The sequence below is a fragment of the Chroicocephalus ridibundus genome, chromosome 5 (genome assembly GCF_963924245.1).
Source record: "Chroicocephalus ridibundus chromosome 5, bChrRid1.1, whole genome shotgun sequence".
Classification (NCBI taxonomy): Eukaryota; Metazoa; Chordata; class Aves; order Charadriiformes; family Laridae; genus Chroicocephalus; species Chroicocephalus ridibundus.
Genome location: NC_086288.1, coordinates 55041567 through 55058103, shown reverse-complemented (window position 1 = coordinate 55058103; position 16537 = coordinate 55041567). Strand labels below are relative to the sequence as shown.

General features: G+C 39.4%; 1 protein-coding gene across 3 annotated transcripts in view; it reads left to right on the top strand.

The window, feature by feature from the left end:
* The window catches only part of KIAA0232 (KIAA0232 ortholog), a 72014-nt gene that overhangs the window by 46980 nt on the left and 8497 nt on the right, over positions 1–16537 (top strand). For all 3 annotated transcript variants that reach the window (XM_063337228.1, XM_063337231.1, XM_063337229.1), the window contains 3 exons: positions 1339–1405; positions 2791–2872; positions 4228–7525. In XM_063337228.1, coding sequence (XP_063193298.1) covers positions 1339–1405; positions 2791–2872; positions 4228–7525 — 3447 coding nt within the window. The remainder of the gene's footprint in view (positions 1–1338; positions 1406–2790; positions 2873–4227; positions 7526–16537) is intronic.

Here is a 16537-nt window from a genome sequence, read left to right as displayed (position 1 = left end):
TCTCCAAGCATGAAGGGGATGAGATGCTGCAGTTGATAATTGGGGAAACTGCTCAGAGGGTAGAAGAAGCTGCGCACTTTCCCTGGTTACCGTTCCCAGCTGGGTGGTGTGTGCAGGGCACTTCTTGCATCCTTTTCACTTGTTTTGGATTGCTGCGTTTTGCTGTGATTCCAGCCTTTTGTTTGGTGTTATGGAAAGTATTATCTCCAAATGTGATCCCAGAGCATCGAAATAAGAATACTAAAATCTGATCTAGTTAAAGATGTTCCTGCTTACTGCAGGGGGGTTGGACTTGATGACCTTTAAAGGTCCCTTCCAACCCAACACATTCTATGGTCTACACAGCGCGCACCTCAACTAGTTTTTCTTCCAAAAGGAAAGGCTGTAGGTTGGTATTTCACTGACTGGCATGCACCTTTTATTCCATTAGAATAGCGCGGGGTTTTCTCCTGTGGGACAGTTGGTAGTCTATTGTGCCACTTCGTGCTGTTCTGGTGCTGCTGCTTTAGAACTGCTCACAAGTCTAGGTAGATGGTTAAAGCAGAAGAAAATGCACATGAGAATAACACTGAAATTGGATTTTAAAAGGAGGCTTGAGTGTATGGAAGGTTTATGTGGGGGAATAAAGGAGGAAAATAGAGGCTTATAGGGAGTAAGCTGTTTATTTTTCCCTTTGCTGTCCTGAGCAAACAACAAAACGTTTAAAAAAGAAGAAAAATTGGGCATTGTAAACTAGCAAAACTATGGGATAAGTTTTGCATGAAGATACTGTGGTAGCCTTTCCTCTCCCTCTCTGCCACTTATACGTATATGTCGTCATGCTGTTCTCCTTTTCACCTTCACTCCTGATTTTCTGTATCTTTTTAACAGTCCTATTCTCACAGGTATAAATTGTGCAACCAAAACAGTCAGACTTAGCTTTTTAAAATGCATCTTAGTGATCAGTTGATTCTTGAACTTTTCATGAGACTCTTGGCTAAATGTGAAGTGATATAGTGCAGTAAACATGATACTGCATAGTTTGCAAAACCTTGGATATACAACAATGCTTATGACTTGGAGTTGGAAACCTCTGTGTGAATGTATCTACGTGTTTCGTGAAATCGTTTTGACCTGCAATTAATGTATTTATAGTAATGGATTTCTATCTAGTAAGAATTTTTGTTGCTTTTTAATGTGTAGTTACCACGCAAAAAGAAAAATAGATGTCTGCCAAGATATATTTACTGTATTGATGTTGTTCTAGAAAATGAATATTCTTTTTAGTAAGTTGCGCTTTCTTTTTTATTTTTTTTTTTCTTCCCCCCTCTCTCCCCTCCCTGTGGTTTTGTTGTGCAGAGCTCCGGGATTGAAACGTTAGTGGAGGAGCTTTGCTCCAGACTGAAAGACCTTCAGAGTAAGCAAGGTGAGGAATAAATCTTTAAACTCTTGAGGCCATATCTTGTATTTATCAACTGTGTAACATTCTGAGGGGTGGGGGGACAGGCTGTTAATTCAGTAGCTTTTCATGAAGACCATGCAATTTTAAAATACACTTGAATAATTTCATTCAAATAGTTTGAGCAATTTTGTACTAGTATGCTTTGTTTACCTAGGAAATAGCCATTCACAAATGGAGTTTCATATATATAACATACATATATATATATTACTGTTCATATCCAGCTATATTCAGGATCCCTCCTCCCTACCAAAAGAAGTCAAAATAAAGTAGGCTTGTTTCTGTTCGTTTTGTGTGTTGGTATTGGTAAAGAATAGATTGGCCTTAAAATTGTTACATACTAGCTATTCCTGTGAGAAGCATCCAAGTAGCCATGGCAGAGAGGTGTGCCTAAAATTTCAAGGCTTTAGCGGGATGATAATGAGGACTTTTATGTTCTCAAGCTCAGGCCCTGGAGCATAAGGTAAAATTGTTGTGTCTCCGATGAAAGTTCATCGCACATACATGTTTATTCAGGCACACAGCAGCAGCCTTTGACACTTATAGTAAAATTAATATATTTATGGTGTAGTATAAATAGCAATAAATGAAGTATAAATATTTACCTGCTTAAAGCATGATTTTAGCTGTTTCGATTCCCTTTTTCTGTTGTTTAAACAGTTATTACTAGTCAGCTCTTAGTATTTCATAGTGCTATGCTGTGACGCTTTCTTACTGAGCCAAGATGATGCTAACCATTTATTTTGGAAAAAAAAAAAGCAAAACGAGTGTGTATCTCGCATCACTACTTTGGTATTTTACAGATTTTAATACAAAGGATTTAGAAATATTTAGAGCCACCTCTCACACAGGAAATATGCCCTTACATCTATCCAAAGCACAGCAACTACTGTGGGGTGCTTCCTTTTAGTGAAATACATGAGAGAATTGAGGCAACCATTTGTAAAGATGTTTAGTTAAATAGTTGCTTTTTAAAATCTTTTTTTATACCTAGCAATGTACGAAGAAGATAAAGATTTGAATATGAAATAGCTAAAAATCCAAAAGAAAGTCTCCTTGTTGGGGGCATTGCTAACCATGAAGTTGCATGTAGCTGCTAGCCAGTCACATTTGGTGAAATTTGTAGGGCTTAATAAGACAACTGTGGAAAACTTGAATCTTGGGTGATAATTTATAATTTCTTAATGTATAATAATCAGGCTATAAATTGTTCTGTTATTTACAGTGTTATATGGAAATTTACTACTATTGCAGGTATACATCCTGGTGCTTTTTGTTAAATACTGTTATAAAATACACTGGTGTTTTGAATTTTTCTGTTAAGTGTTTGGAATTTTCTTCCAAAACAGAGGAGAAGATTCACAAAAAGTTAGAAGGCTCTTTGTCTCCCGAGACTGACTTATCTCCCACAGCAAAGGATCAAGTAGAAATGTACGCATTTTTTTTTTGTTGTTGTTATTATTATTCTTATCTGAGATGCTTTTCTCCTTTTGCTCCCATATTTTAAAACAGTAAAGTTAACTTAGTGGGGAATCTGGAGTTTTGTGGATATTTAGAAATAATTCTTTTTCCTGACATCTTCTTTTGTTCATCTTATGGATTTAAATATGAGCATTTGATACCGTGGGCTAGTATAATTTTTGTCAAAGTCCTCACTGCTTTCTTCTGACTATAAGCAGAACTCAACTTTCCTTAAGATCAAGTCAGCTAGACAAATAAAAAGCCTTTAAAACTGCATTAATTGACATATTAGACTTGTGGGGAGAGAATTCGTTTCCCGTCTCCAGAATTCTGTCTTCTGTTGCAGAAGTGGGAAACTGGAACTCTTTGTACTCTTTATAACCAAAGTATTCTATTAGTTACCAAGTGCCTGAGTCTGGTGTTACGGAAGTACCCGGGAGTTTTATCGTTAACTTCTCTAGGAGATGTGAATGCTTCTGTATCTCTTAGTAATAGCCATCGCTAGCAACAGTCTAGTGTAAGTGTGGCTAAATGGATGATACTTTAAGGAACTGATTGTGCTAATGTGCACTTAACGGACTTAAAAAGATTTTTTTTTAATAGTTTTTCCTTGAAATATGTGCAATTCAGTATAAATCTCTTTACTGTCAAACACATGCTACTTTAAAAATTGCAGAAAACCATATTTTAGTCTTGTCCCTCTTGGACAAAGCTGTTAGCATTGTAAACTACTGTAGAACTACACTTTTTTGCAATAACTAAGATGTTTTGTTAGAAGTGGGTGCTTGTTGACCGTCTTTGCAAAACCATGTTGATGTTGTTTGATTTCTGCGATTGCTACAGCTTTTTCTTAATAGCTGGACGATCAGACTACGTAGACCTTAACAGATTGTATCTCATTTCACCAAAGAGAAGTAAAATAACCTGAAATTCAGGACTTCCTCATTTATACTCTAAATCATACATGTTTGAGAAGACTGCAGTGAATTGCTACATTGTTTAATAAATCTGGAGTCAGGCCTTCACAGTTTTAACCATCCAGAATTTCGGTCTACAGCGAAGTTTAGTGCTCCCTAAAAATAGGATTGTTTTACTTGACGGTATGTTTTGAAACATAATTAATATAAGCACTTTTAAAGCTTATCTTAATCTTCCCTTTGTTATCAAATAAACAGTGCAATGAGTGGCGTGTGCATATGTAGAACAAACTAGATTTTGTGGCAATTAGAATGGTAGTGTTTTGATGTGTTTTTAGTAATACTTCTAGTCTTAATGCCTGTCTGAAGTTCTACAATTTGAATGTCACCTTTTTGTTTTGCTTTCAGGTACTATGAAGCATTTCCTCCTCTTTCTGAAAAGCCAGTTTGCCTGCAGGAAATTATGACTGTATGGAATAAATCCAAAGTATGCTCTTACTCTAGCTCCTCATCTTCATCCACTGTTCCACCAACTAGCACGGATACATCTTCTCCAAAGGACTGCAATAGTGAAGGTGAAGTAACTAAAGACAGAAGTAATAAAGTATCTGCCACTGTACAGGAAAGAACCCAGCAGAAGAAAAGTAAAAATGAGAAAGAAAACAAGTTTAGTAACAACACTGTTGAAGAGAAGCCTGTTTTGTACAAAAAGCAAGTCCGACATAAGTCTGAGGGAAAGATGCGTCCTCGCTCCTGGTCATCCGGATCCAGTGAGGCTGGCTCAAGTTCTAGTGGTAATCAATGTGAATACAAGGCATCAATGAAATGTATTAAAGTAAGACACAAAACAAGAGAGGTTCGAAATAAAAAGGGGCGTAATGGGCAAAGCAGGCTTTCAGTGAAATCTGGTGAAAAGGCTGATAGAAAAGTCCTCAGCGGAAGCAGTAGCAGCAGTAGCAGCGGGTCCATCAAACAGCTTTGCAAAAGAGGTAAAAGGCCATTAAAAGAAATTGGAAGAAAAGAAGCTGGCGGTAGCGATGGAAAAGATTTGTATTTAGACAGCAGAAATGAAAAGGAATATAAAGAAGAACCCTTGTGGTATACTGAGCCGATTACAGAGTACTTTGTTCCTCTTAGCAGAAAAAGCAAGCTGGAGACTACATACCGCAACAGAGAAGATATATGTGGCGTAACATCAGAGGCTGTAGAAGAGTTGTCTGAATCAGTGCATGGTCTTTGTATTAGCAACAATAATATTCATAAAACATACCTCGCAGCAGGTACTTTCATAGATGGTCACTTTGTAGAAATGCCTGCAGTTCTAAATGAGGATATTGACCTCGCTGGGACCTCAATATGTTCTCAACCAGAGGACGACAAATATTTAGATGATGTTCATCTGTCAGAACTAACGCACTTCTATGAAGTGGATATTGATCAATCCATGTTGGATCCTGGTGCCTCAGATACGATGCAAGGGGAGAGTCGGATTTTAAATATGATTCGACAAAAGAGCAAAGAAAAAACTGATTTTGAGGCAGAATGTTGCATAGTGTTAGATGGAATGGAGTTGCAAGGGGAAAGTGCAATATGGACAGATTCGACCAGCTCTGTTGGTGCTGAAGGGTGGTTCTTGCAAGACCTTAGTAATTTAGCTCAATTTTGGGAGTGCTGTTCATCTTCTAGCTCTGGTGATGCAGATGGGGAAAGTTTTGGAGGAGATTCTCCGATCAGATTCTCCCCCATCTTAGACAGCACAATGCTTAATTCACACATGCTTGCTGGCAATCAAGAGCTCTTTTCAGATATTAATGAAGGGTCTGGTATAAACTCTTGTTTTTCAGTGTTTGAAGTGCAATGCAGTAACTCTGTTTTACCATTTTCTTTTGAAACACTCAACTTGGGAAACGAAAATGCAGATTCTAGTAGCACTGCTAATATTCTTGGGAAAACACAGTCTAGATTGCTAATATGGACCAAAAATAGTGCCTTTGATGAAAATGAACACTGTTCCAATCTTTCAACAAGAACCTGTAGTCCATGGTCACACTCAGAAGAAACACGTTCAGACAATGAGACTTTAAATATTCCATATGAAGAATCCACGCAATTTAATGCAGAAGATATTAATTATGTAGTTCCTAGAGTGTCTTCGAATTATGTAGATGAAGAAATTCTAGATTTTTTGCCCGAAGAAACCTGCCAGCAACAAGCTAGGACTTTAGGAGAAATGTCCACTTTGATTTTCAAAAAAAAATCTAAGCTAGAATCTGTCTGTGGTATTCAGCTAGAACAAAAAGCAGAAAGTAAAGACTATGAAACTACACAAGGGTGTAGTGAAAGCAGTCCACGTGGAGAAGGCTACAGCTCAGGGGTTATTAAAGATATTTGGACAAATATGGCAGACAGAAATTCGGCAGCGATGGTAGAAATAGAAGGAATAGAAGATGAATTGTTTTCAACTGATGTAAATAACTATTGCTGCTGTTTGGATACAGAAGCAAAAGTTGAAACCCTCCAGGAGCCCAATAAGGCAGTGCAGAGATCAGAGTATCATCTTTGGGAAGGTCAAAAGGAGAATTTAGAAAAGAGATCCTTTGTCTCAAATGACTTATCAAAAGTGGATGGTGGTGACTATACTACACCATCAAAACCTTGGGATGTTAACCAGGATAAAGAAAACTCGTTTATACTTGGTGGGGTGTATGGGGAGCTCAAAACATTTAACAGTGATGGAGAATGGGCAGTGGTGCCACCAGGTCACTCAAAAGGGAGCTTATTACAATGTGCAGCTTCTGATGTAGTGACAATAGCTGGTACGGATGTTTTTATGACTCCAGGTAACAGCTTTGCCCCTGGTCATAGGCAATTATGGAGGCCATTTGTATCATTTGAACAGAATGAGCAATCAAAGAGTGGAGATAACGGATTAAATAAGGGTTTTTCTTTTATCTTCCATGAAGACTTACTAGGAGCTTGTGGTAACTTTCAAGTTGAAGAACCAGGGCTTGAATACTCATTCTCTTCCTTTGATCTGAACAATCCGTTTTCACAAGTTCTTCATGTAGAGTGTTCGTTTGAGCCAGAAGGAATTGCATCTTTCAGCCCTAGTTTTAAACCTAAGTCAATTCTGTGCTCTGATTCAGACAGTGAGGTTTTACACCCCAGGATATGTGGTGTTGATCGAACGCAGTACAGGGCTATACGGATTTCTCCAAGGACTCACTTTCGCCCGATTTCTGCATCTGAACTTTCTCCAGGTGGTGGAAGTGAGTCGGAATTTGAGTCAGAAAAAGATGAGGGAAGTATTGCTGTCCCTTCTCAAGTAGATGTATTTGAGGATCCACAAGCAGATCTCAAACCTCTGGAAGAAGATGCAGAAAAAGAAGGGCATTATTATGGAAAATCAGAGCTTGAATCTGGAAAATTTCTTCCCAGATTAAAAAAGTCTGGAATGGAGAAGAGTGCACAAACATCATTGGATTCCCAAGAAGAGTCGGCTGGGATGTTGCCAGTAGGAAACCAAGATCCCTGTTTAGAATGCAGTATGAAAGAATCTCTAGATGGGAGGGCGATGGAGAGCTCTAAAGTAAACTGCAGAATAGTGGAGCCACGTGAGGAAACTAGCAGGTTTTGCAGTTGTAAAGCAGGGTGCCATTTCCCCACGTACGAGGATAATCCTGTTTCTTCAGGAGAGCTCGAAGAGGTATGTGGATATATAACGTTACAGAATTTGCAGCGGGCAGCTGATAACCAGCAATTTGTCATGTGACAGTTCAAGTTAAATGTTTGAAATTGTATAGTTCTTTTGAAAAATACAGTTTTGTAGAAACACTGGAGGTTCCATCTGAACATAAGGAAAAACTTTTTTACTGTAAGGGTGACCTGGCACTGGCACAGGTTGCCCAGGAAGGTTGTAGAGTCTCCATCCTTGGAGATATTCAAAAGACATCTAGACATGGTCCTGGGCAACCTGCTGTAGGTGGCCCAGCTCGAGCAGGGGGAGTTGGATGTCATGACCTCCAGAGTTCCTTTTGAACCTCAATCATTCTGTGATTCTGTGAAAAATTAACCATCTTCAGGCATTACGGTGTCATCTTGCATACCTTTAGAAATATATGCATGTGAAGACTCATGTGACTTTAAAATCTGTTTACCTTAGGTTTTTAGCTTATCTGATTTACATATAATATGTTAAAATGTGCATAAAGTTTGAGTAATGAGATATTACTGATGTTTATTCAAACCTATTTTAAAGAGGATGATCTGAAGTCAGTCTTTGCAATATGAATTATGGTTACTTCCAAGTAGAAGAATTTGGAGTTGAATTACTGGATGTAAATTTCAGGAAAGAAGGGTTTGTAGAAAGGCTTAATTTTCTGGAAATTAAAATGTTCTCTTGTCAGCGTAGACACAAAAAGAAATAAAACATGGATGCAAAATATCCATCACTACCACAGTACTGTAAGGAAGGCTAACTGTAACTACAGGTTACAAGAGCAAAAGAGCAAAAATCCCTTCCAGCCAAAAATATTCAAGTTGTCCTTGCTGTGAGCTCCCTCTGCTCTTGAGAAGAAATATTTGGCCAGCAAAATGAAGATCCTTAAATGTGTCCAGAGGATGGCAACAAAGCTGGTGACAGGGCTGGACCTGTGAGGAGTGGCTGAGGACTTTGGGTTTGTCTAGTTTGGAGAAAAGGAGGCTGAGGGGTTGACCTCATTGATCTCCTCAGCTTCCTGAGGAGGGGGAATAAGAGGGAGGTCCTGGTCTCTTCTCCCTGGGATCCAGTGAGAGGAGGCATGGGAATGGTTCAAAGCTGCACCAGGGGAGCTTTAGACTTGATATTTGGAAGGATTTCTTTGCTGAGAGGTGCATCAAACACTGGAACAGGCTTCCTAGAGAGGTGGTGGATGCCCCAAGCCTGTCAGTGTTTGAGAGGCATTTGGACAATGCCCTTAATAACATGCTTTAGCTTTTGCTGAGCCCTGAAGTGGTCAGGTAGTTGGACTAGATGGTTGTTGTAGCTCCCTTCCAACTGAAACAGTCTAGTCTATTCTAGTCTAAAATAATTTAGTCGTGTGGCCAGCCCAGAGGTGTTGTCTGGATAGTTGTAAGTTGCATCTTAGATTTTCTTTTCCTCTTCAGCCCCTTACACATACTCGGCAGTTGTTGTATCTACATTAGGAGGGATTTTTTTTTCATTTTCAACTGAAGAGTTGCACCCAGCTTGTGCTGTGCGATTGCAGACTCCTCAATTATAAGTTTGAAACACTAATTCATGTATGGGAAGGCTAGCCTTTTTCTTGCTAAAACTGAAGCTAACCTTTTTATTGAACAAAATTAGAGTTCCTATTTTCCTTCTTCCCCATTTGTTTCTCCTCTCATCCTCCTTTAAATTAATTGCTATTGCAGTTTCTTTTCCCAATGTCAATAAGTTGATGTCTGCTGTTTGCACATGAGAATCAAATTTATGACTTTTCCAGGCTTAGCTGTTAAATTAACAGCGATGAAGTGGCTCCAAAAATCTTTTCTGGAGTCTAGGAAGTTTCTGGGTGTGTGCCAGTCCTTGCAAAAAGTGTCACCAAAAAATAAATAAAGTTAGAGTGTAAGTCCCAACAGATTCCGAAATTACCTTTTTCCAGGAGTAAGCAAAATCTGACTTCATCATGCAGTAGGACATAATGAATAAACAAATGGTATGATACGGTTATTTGTGACGGCAAGAGTCTAAAGTTCCTTCCAGCCCTTTCCAGATTTCCTTTCTGGATGCTTAGTGCTCCATGAGGATGCTTACGCTGATCTTTACTTCAATCACTTACCCATTCAAGAAAGTGTCTAGTCTAAGATAAGTGTACAGTGGTTCCATAGTTCATGGTAGCTATGAGGCTTGAAAAAAACTTTGGTACTGAATAGGGCTCAGAAAGCTCTGGTATTGGATTTTCTTTAAGTTCCTTCGTGCAAGAGGAAAACTTAACTGCTTCCCTTGCTCAGGTCACTTTCATAGCTTTTCAGTGCACTTTCAGGCATTTTCATAGCTTCAGAATTATAAACCAGTGAGAAGTACAAAGGGCCAACAACAGTCTCAGCAGCCTGGACTCCAGTTTGGTTTGCAATTCCTGGGGGCCTTGAGGAGCCTGATTACAACCTAAACTCAGAAAGACTGGATTAACTAGTCCTAGCAGCTAGCTAGTATCTAGCAGCTCTCAAGAGGATGTGTGCAGACTGGGCTTTTCTATGAGCTGTTAGTGTGCATCTCAAGATAACAGGCTTTTTGACTTTACATTTATCTAGATTTATTATTGTGGTTAAGTGTATCTGTAAAAGAGCAAAGTTTTTTAAGCATTAAACCAATTTTAATATGTTGGTTAGAAGTAAACCTTAATCAGTAAAGATGATGACTGTCTCATGTGTGGGAAGGGGTGCAAAAGTCATGCAAATATGTCTTTTGGTGCACAAACTTTTTTAAGAGTGATACCGTTTATTTTCATGAGTGTTAAACAAAATCAATATAAAATACCTAGAACTAGAATGGTTTAGGAGAAGCATTCTTCCTGGACACCCCACACATGCACGGGGAAAAAGAGTTTTAACTTGAGCAGAGGCTATGGAATTGACTGATTAGTATAGATCAATATTTGTAAAGATTTTTTTAAAAATCAAACTTCTGTGCTTCTGTTTATTGACTTATGATAACAATTAAAGTTTTGTTTAACTCACTGTTATTTAACATAAAGTTTGAGTTGTGTTCTGAGGTACCTCCAATATTTTTGCATAAATAATGGATGTGAAAATACTAGTGTAGACCACAGTGTAGTAGAAAACATTCTGGTTTGCATCATATAAACTTGAATTACACACATGCTGTGCAAACGCGTGTCTTTGAATACCTTCTATTTATTTAACTGAATCTGGTTCAGTTTCCTCCCTCTTAGAGCGCTTCTTTTAGAACTATAGGATGTTTTGCAGCAGGAATTTGCTGATAGCTCCTGCAGAAATTCTTGTGAAAGTGAATGATAATTATATACCTAGCTTTAAGATTAAATAAAAAAAACAAAACATACAAAACCCCACCCCCAAACAAAAAAAAAAACCCACTCTCCCAAACAACAGAAAATATCCCATAAAAAATACCCCCCGAAATACAGTCCTTTTTATTCCGAGTAAATGCTCTTAGCACTTAGCTGTGGAGTCATGGGTAGGTACATGATCTGGTCCAGTTAATGGTCTCTGAATATAACAACGCTGAATCTCTTATGAACAAATTTGATGTGGGCTCTGATCTAGTAGGTGTGCCCTAAGAATGCTTATACTATTGCGTCCTTGACAAAGATAAAGTTTGGCAAAACGATTGCACTCTCAAAATAACAGTCAGTGGCTTACTAGAGGACATGGAATGTGACTAATTTTTCTGGTCTGGGGTGTAAAATACATGTTTATGAAAATCCCTGATGATATCAAACTGGAAAAGTCTGCAGTTACACTGGAAGACAGGATTAGAATCAAAAGGTTGTTAAATTGGAGAAACGATCTGAAAAATAAAATGCAGTGACAAATGCAAACTTCTAAAGAAAATAATAATCCTCTTAAACACAGTGTGAGGAGCGACAGGCGAGGAAATGATGCGAAACAGAAAAGCACCTTCAAGTAGATCATAAACTGAGCATAAATCAGCAATGGCACACTGCAAAAGACAGCGACCTTGTGATATATAAATAGGAAAGGCCTTCTGTAAGAGGGGAAGCAGTTGCTCAGCTGGAGCTAGAAAGCCTTTTGCTGGAGTACCGGGCTCAGCTCCCATTACCTTGTATCAAGAAAGATGTCCTGAAGGGAGAGCAACACAAAGATCACTACTTTTGAAAACAGAGTGAAGGAACTGGGGTTGCTCTGTCTCAAAAAAACCCAAAACAAATGAACAAAAAACCCCAAACAAACCAACAACAACCCCCAGAAAACGAAAGAACAACCAGAGAAACTTGAAGAACCACCCAGCAGTTTTGCAGAAGCCATGTTCATAGTTACAGGAGGTAAGGGAGAAGCTGTGCTTGTCCTGTAGGCTCTGGTAAATACAAAGAAAGTTGATGTGATGACCTTAAATCATAGCAAGGGAAATTGAAGAAAAAGAACTCTAAACAGAAAATGAGCTTAGTAAAGCTCAATATTAAATTTATAATTGAGTAAGGTTCAATTATTTTTAGGGAAGCAGTGGAAAATCTGTCTTGAAGAGATTTAGAGTGTAGGAGTAGTGCATTGTAGTTGATTCTGGCTTTGTGCTAGAATAGGGACTAGATGATCTCATAGGGTCCCTTACAAATACTTTCAGTGAAATTTGAGAATTAGGTGACTGCCAAATAGGTTTTAAGAACATAAATCATAGAATCATCAAATAGTTTGGGTTGGAAGGAACCTTTAAAGGTCATCTAGTCCAACCTCACCTGCAATGAGCAGGGACTCCTTCAACTAGGTCAGGTTGCTCAGAGCCCCATCCAGCCTGACCTTGAATGTTTCTAGGGATGGGGCATCTACCACCTCTCTGGATGACCTGTTCCAGTGTTTCACCACCCTCATTGTAAAAAATGTCTTCCTTATAGCTAGTCTAAATCTGTCCTCCTTTAGTTTAAAACCATTACCCCTTGTCCTGTCATAATAGGCCATGCTAAAAAGTCTGTCCCTGTCTTTCCTGTAGGCCCCTTTTAAGTACTGGAAGGCCGCTATAAGGTCTCCTTGGAGCCTTTTCTTCTCCAGGCTGAACAACCCCAACTTTCTCAGCCTGTCCTCGTAGGAGAGGTGCTCCAGCCCTCTGGTCATCTTCATGGCTCTCCTCTGGACCCATTCCAACAGGTCCATGTCTTTCCTGTGCTGAGGGCTCCAGAACTGGACAACAGTATTCCAGGTGGGGTCTCACCAGAGCAGAGCAGAGGGGCAGAATCACCTCCCTCAACTGCTCGCCATGCTTCTTTTCATGCAGCCCAGGATGTGGTTGGCTTTCTGGGCTCACTCACGTGTGAGTCCACGTTGTTGTCTCATGTCCAGCTTTTCATTCACCAGTATCCCCAAGTCCTTGTTGGTAGGGCTGCTCTAAATCCTTTCATTCCCCAGCCTGTATTGATACTGGGGGTTGTCCTGACCCAGGTGCAGGACCTTGTACTTGGCCTTGTTGAACCTCATGACCTTCTTAAGCCTGTCCAGGTGACTCTTGATGGCATCCTGTCCCTCAGGCATGTCAGCCGCACCACTCAGCACTGTCTGTGTCATTGATGAAGACATTGAACAGTACTGGTCCCAGTATGGACCTCCGAGGGACACTGCTTATCACCAGTCGCCATCTGGACATTTAGCTGTTGACCACTACCCTCTGAATGTGACCATCCAACCAATTCCTCATCCACTGAACAGTCCACCCATCAAATTCTTATGTCTCCAATTTAGAGAGCAAGATGTTCTGGGGGACCGTGTCAAAGGCCTTACAGAAGTCCAGGTAGATGACATCTGTAGCTCTTCCCTTATCCACTGGTGTAGTCACTCCATCATAGAAGGCCACTAGATCGGTCAGGCAAGACTTGCCCTTAGTGAAGCCATGCTGGATGTCTAAAATCACCTGTCTATCCTCCATGTGTCTCAGCATAGCTTCTAAGAGGATCTGTTCCATGATCTTCCCAGACACAGAGGTGAGGCTGACAGGTTGGTAGTTTCCAGGGTCCTCCTTTGTACCTTTTTTAAAAATGGGTACAACGTTTCCCTTTTTCCAGTCACTGGGGACTTCACCTGAACTGACGTAACTTTTCAAATAACAGAAAGAGTGGCTTGGCAACTACATCAGCCAATTCCCTCAGGACTCTGTGATACGTTTTCTGTATGTTCAGGTTCCTCAGGTGATCAGAACCTGATCTTCTCTTACAGTGGGGGGGACTTTGCTCCCCCGTTCTGTGCCTTGTGGTCTATCCACTTGAGAAATGTGGGGAGAGATGTTGCCAGTGAAGACTGAGGCAAAAAAGTTGTTGAGTACCTCATCCATTGTTACCAGTTTGCTAGTCTTGCTCATCGGGGGGGGTTTGCTTTCTTGGACCTTCCTTTGCTGGCTGACGTACCTGTAGAAGCCCTTCTTCTTATTCTTTGCATTCCTTGCCAAGTTCAGCTCCAGCTGCACCTTGGCCTTCCTGATCCAATCCCTACACAACCAGGCAGTGTCCCTATACTCTTCCCTTCCGTCCCTGTACTTCCACGGCCTGTGCACTTCCTTCTTGCCCTTTAGTTTGACCTGCAGGTCTTGACTTAGCCATGCCGATCTCTTGCCCTCTTTTCCTGATTTCTTACATGTAAAGTCTAGACTCAGCTCCCTTTGTTCATTCGTGACCAGCTTCTTGAGACAGATGTCACTTCCCTGGGTAGCTGATGAACTAAAATTAGGATCTGATCTTGGACTGGGACTCAATGAGTTCATTGCTGCTTTGATTTCTAAATTATTCATGTGTTCCTTGTATTCTTTCTTGTAAGGGATTGTAGAGCAGGTTCAAATTTGTACTTACAGATTAATGTGACTTAATTTTTCTGAGGTTGGTTATGAATCTGTCAGTCGTAACACTTCAGATAATATTCAGATCATAATGAGGCTTTAGTGCTTATTTCGTTCAGATTCTGCAAAACTTTTGTCACTGCCTCGATCCTTGTCAGCCTGCATTCTGAAAGCGTGGAATTATTCAATCCTGGTGTTTTCAAATTAGTATCTAAAGCCCAAATAGACTCTCCTGAAAGGTGTATCAACTTAAATGAAAAATAGTAGCTATTTAGATGGGTAGCTAGAAAGTTTAATAAAACTTCTAATAAAGTACTGGAAGTGCCCTTTTTCTCAAGATAGATGGTCCTTAAAACAGTAGGCCCCGGCTCGTAAGACCCCCAGCTTTGCATAAATTATGATTGAAGAATAAAGTTCTGACCAGTGTAACTTTTCTAACTAGCAAATGACTAATCAGCCATATGAACTTGCTGTAGACTTTTATCTGTAACTGTAGGGGGAAAACTTGTGATAGAAGTAAGGAAATCAACAAAAATGATTGCCACCTCATACAATATTGTCAGTTAAGGAACAGCAAAAAAAATTGTACTAATATTTCCCCCTGTGCAGATTGTTGATAAGATTGAAGTTGTTAAGCACATCCTATACAAAAACACGTTGTATATTCATAAATGCTCTCCAAGAAATTTATTTGAGATTGCAAAATAAAACTATCTGTCATTTTCTGCCAAGAAGAAAGAATAAAGTAAATTCCTAATGAACTACTTGTATGAGCAATAAAGCTCTTACCTGAGGAGAAATGATTTTTATATATATAAAAAAATAACTGTTTTGGGGTTTGTGGGGTTTTTAAATTTATCAACGTGAACTTCCCTTTTAATACATCTGTATACATAAGAAGAAGGGGAAGGATTTCTCCTACCTTTTTTTCCTTGGCTTTTCCATCTGTGCATTTACCATTCAGGTAATAAAACCTCATATTGCAGATGTGACAGTACCAAGTTTATAATTTTATCATATGATTCGGTCTTTTTTCTTGAATTCTGCTTTCATGCATGTAGACCTGGTCTTTCCCAACTTTGGTAGTCATTGTTTCCTCACCTGCCTAAATGCCCCTTGGCAAAGATATTCCTAAAAGTCAGCTTAGTATCCTGTCATACAGAAACTACAGTTAAACTTTATCTTATGTCAGCAAACCAACAGTACCACTCAAATGTGCTGTTTATCAGGCTGCCTCCTGGTCACAGTTGGAAACCATGGTGTTGGATACATCCCTTGCTGTAGTGAGTATGGAATGGTTTACACAAGCAAAACGAGGAGAAGAGTAAAATGCCCCTTCCAAGCATTTGTTCTGGTAGGCCCAGCTCCTCAGTCTGAAGTGTGTCTATCAAAGCAGCTTGTCCTTTTCCCCAGGTCAATATAATACGATATTCTGCTGCATACTCGCAATACAGCTTCATCAGCTAATTAATTACTTATTGATGTCCATTGTAGTCTGGCAAAGAAAGAAGCAGTACAATAAAACTGTGTAGAACAGTAATCTTCCTTGGCTGCTTTATTTCAAATATGTGTGTGAGTGGAAAAGGTGAGGAAAAATCTCATCAGCTGTAGGAAATGGCATTCATGATGCAGGAAACAATCTCACTTCTCTGCTTGTTTTTGCTTTTATTCAATTGTATCCTTAAAACTCTGAGTTGCTTTTCCATCGTGATGATGAAGATCAAATACGCTGTTTAAAATGGTCGTTATCCACTGAAGATCACAAAATCTCCTTCATGTTAGCCGCTTCATTCCAGCTAGGTTATGGTGTCATTTCACTGTAATTTGATCTTTGAAGCATCGCTAGATTTTTTTTTTTTAAAGTTGAAAAAAACCCTAATACTTGCCTTTATTTCTTTAGAAAGTATTTGTACTGATGTTTACAAAGAGTGGTTATTCTTTTGTATACCAGAGGTTTCATTTGAAATTTTGGATGAAAAACCTAAGTGGACAGCCCTGCTGTTGTGTGAAGTTCTTGGGAAGGTTCATTTGAGAAGACAGGCATAAAGTGATGTTGGAAGGGACAAATGTGAGCTAGATGCCAATGAAAGACATACAAGTGCTATTTAAAGTTTTGAAACTATTTTACTCTTTCAAACTCTTATACAGACAATAGCAAACATTAAACTTTTTTTCTGCTGTTGTCTTAACTCTCAGTAGGGGAGAGGT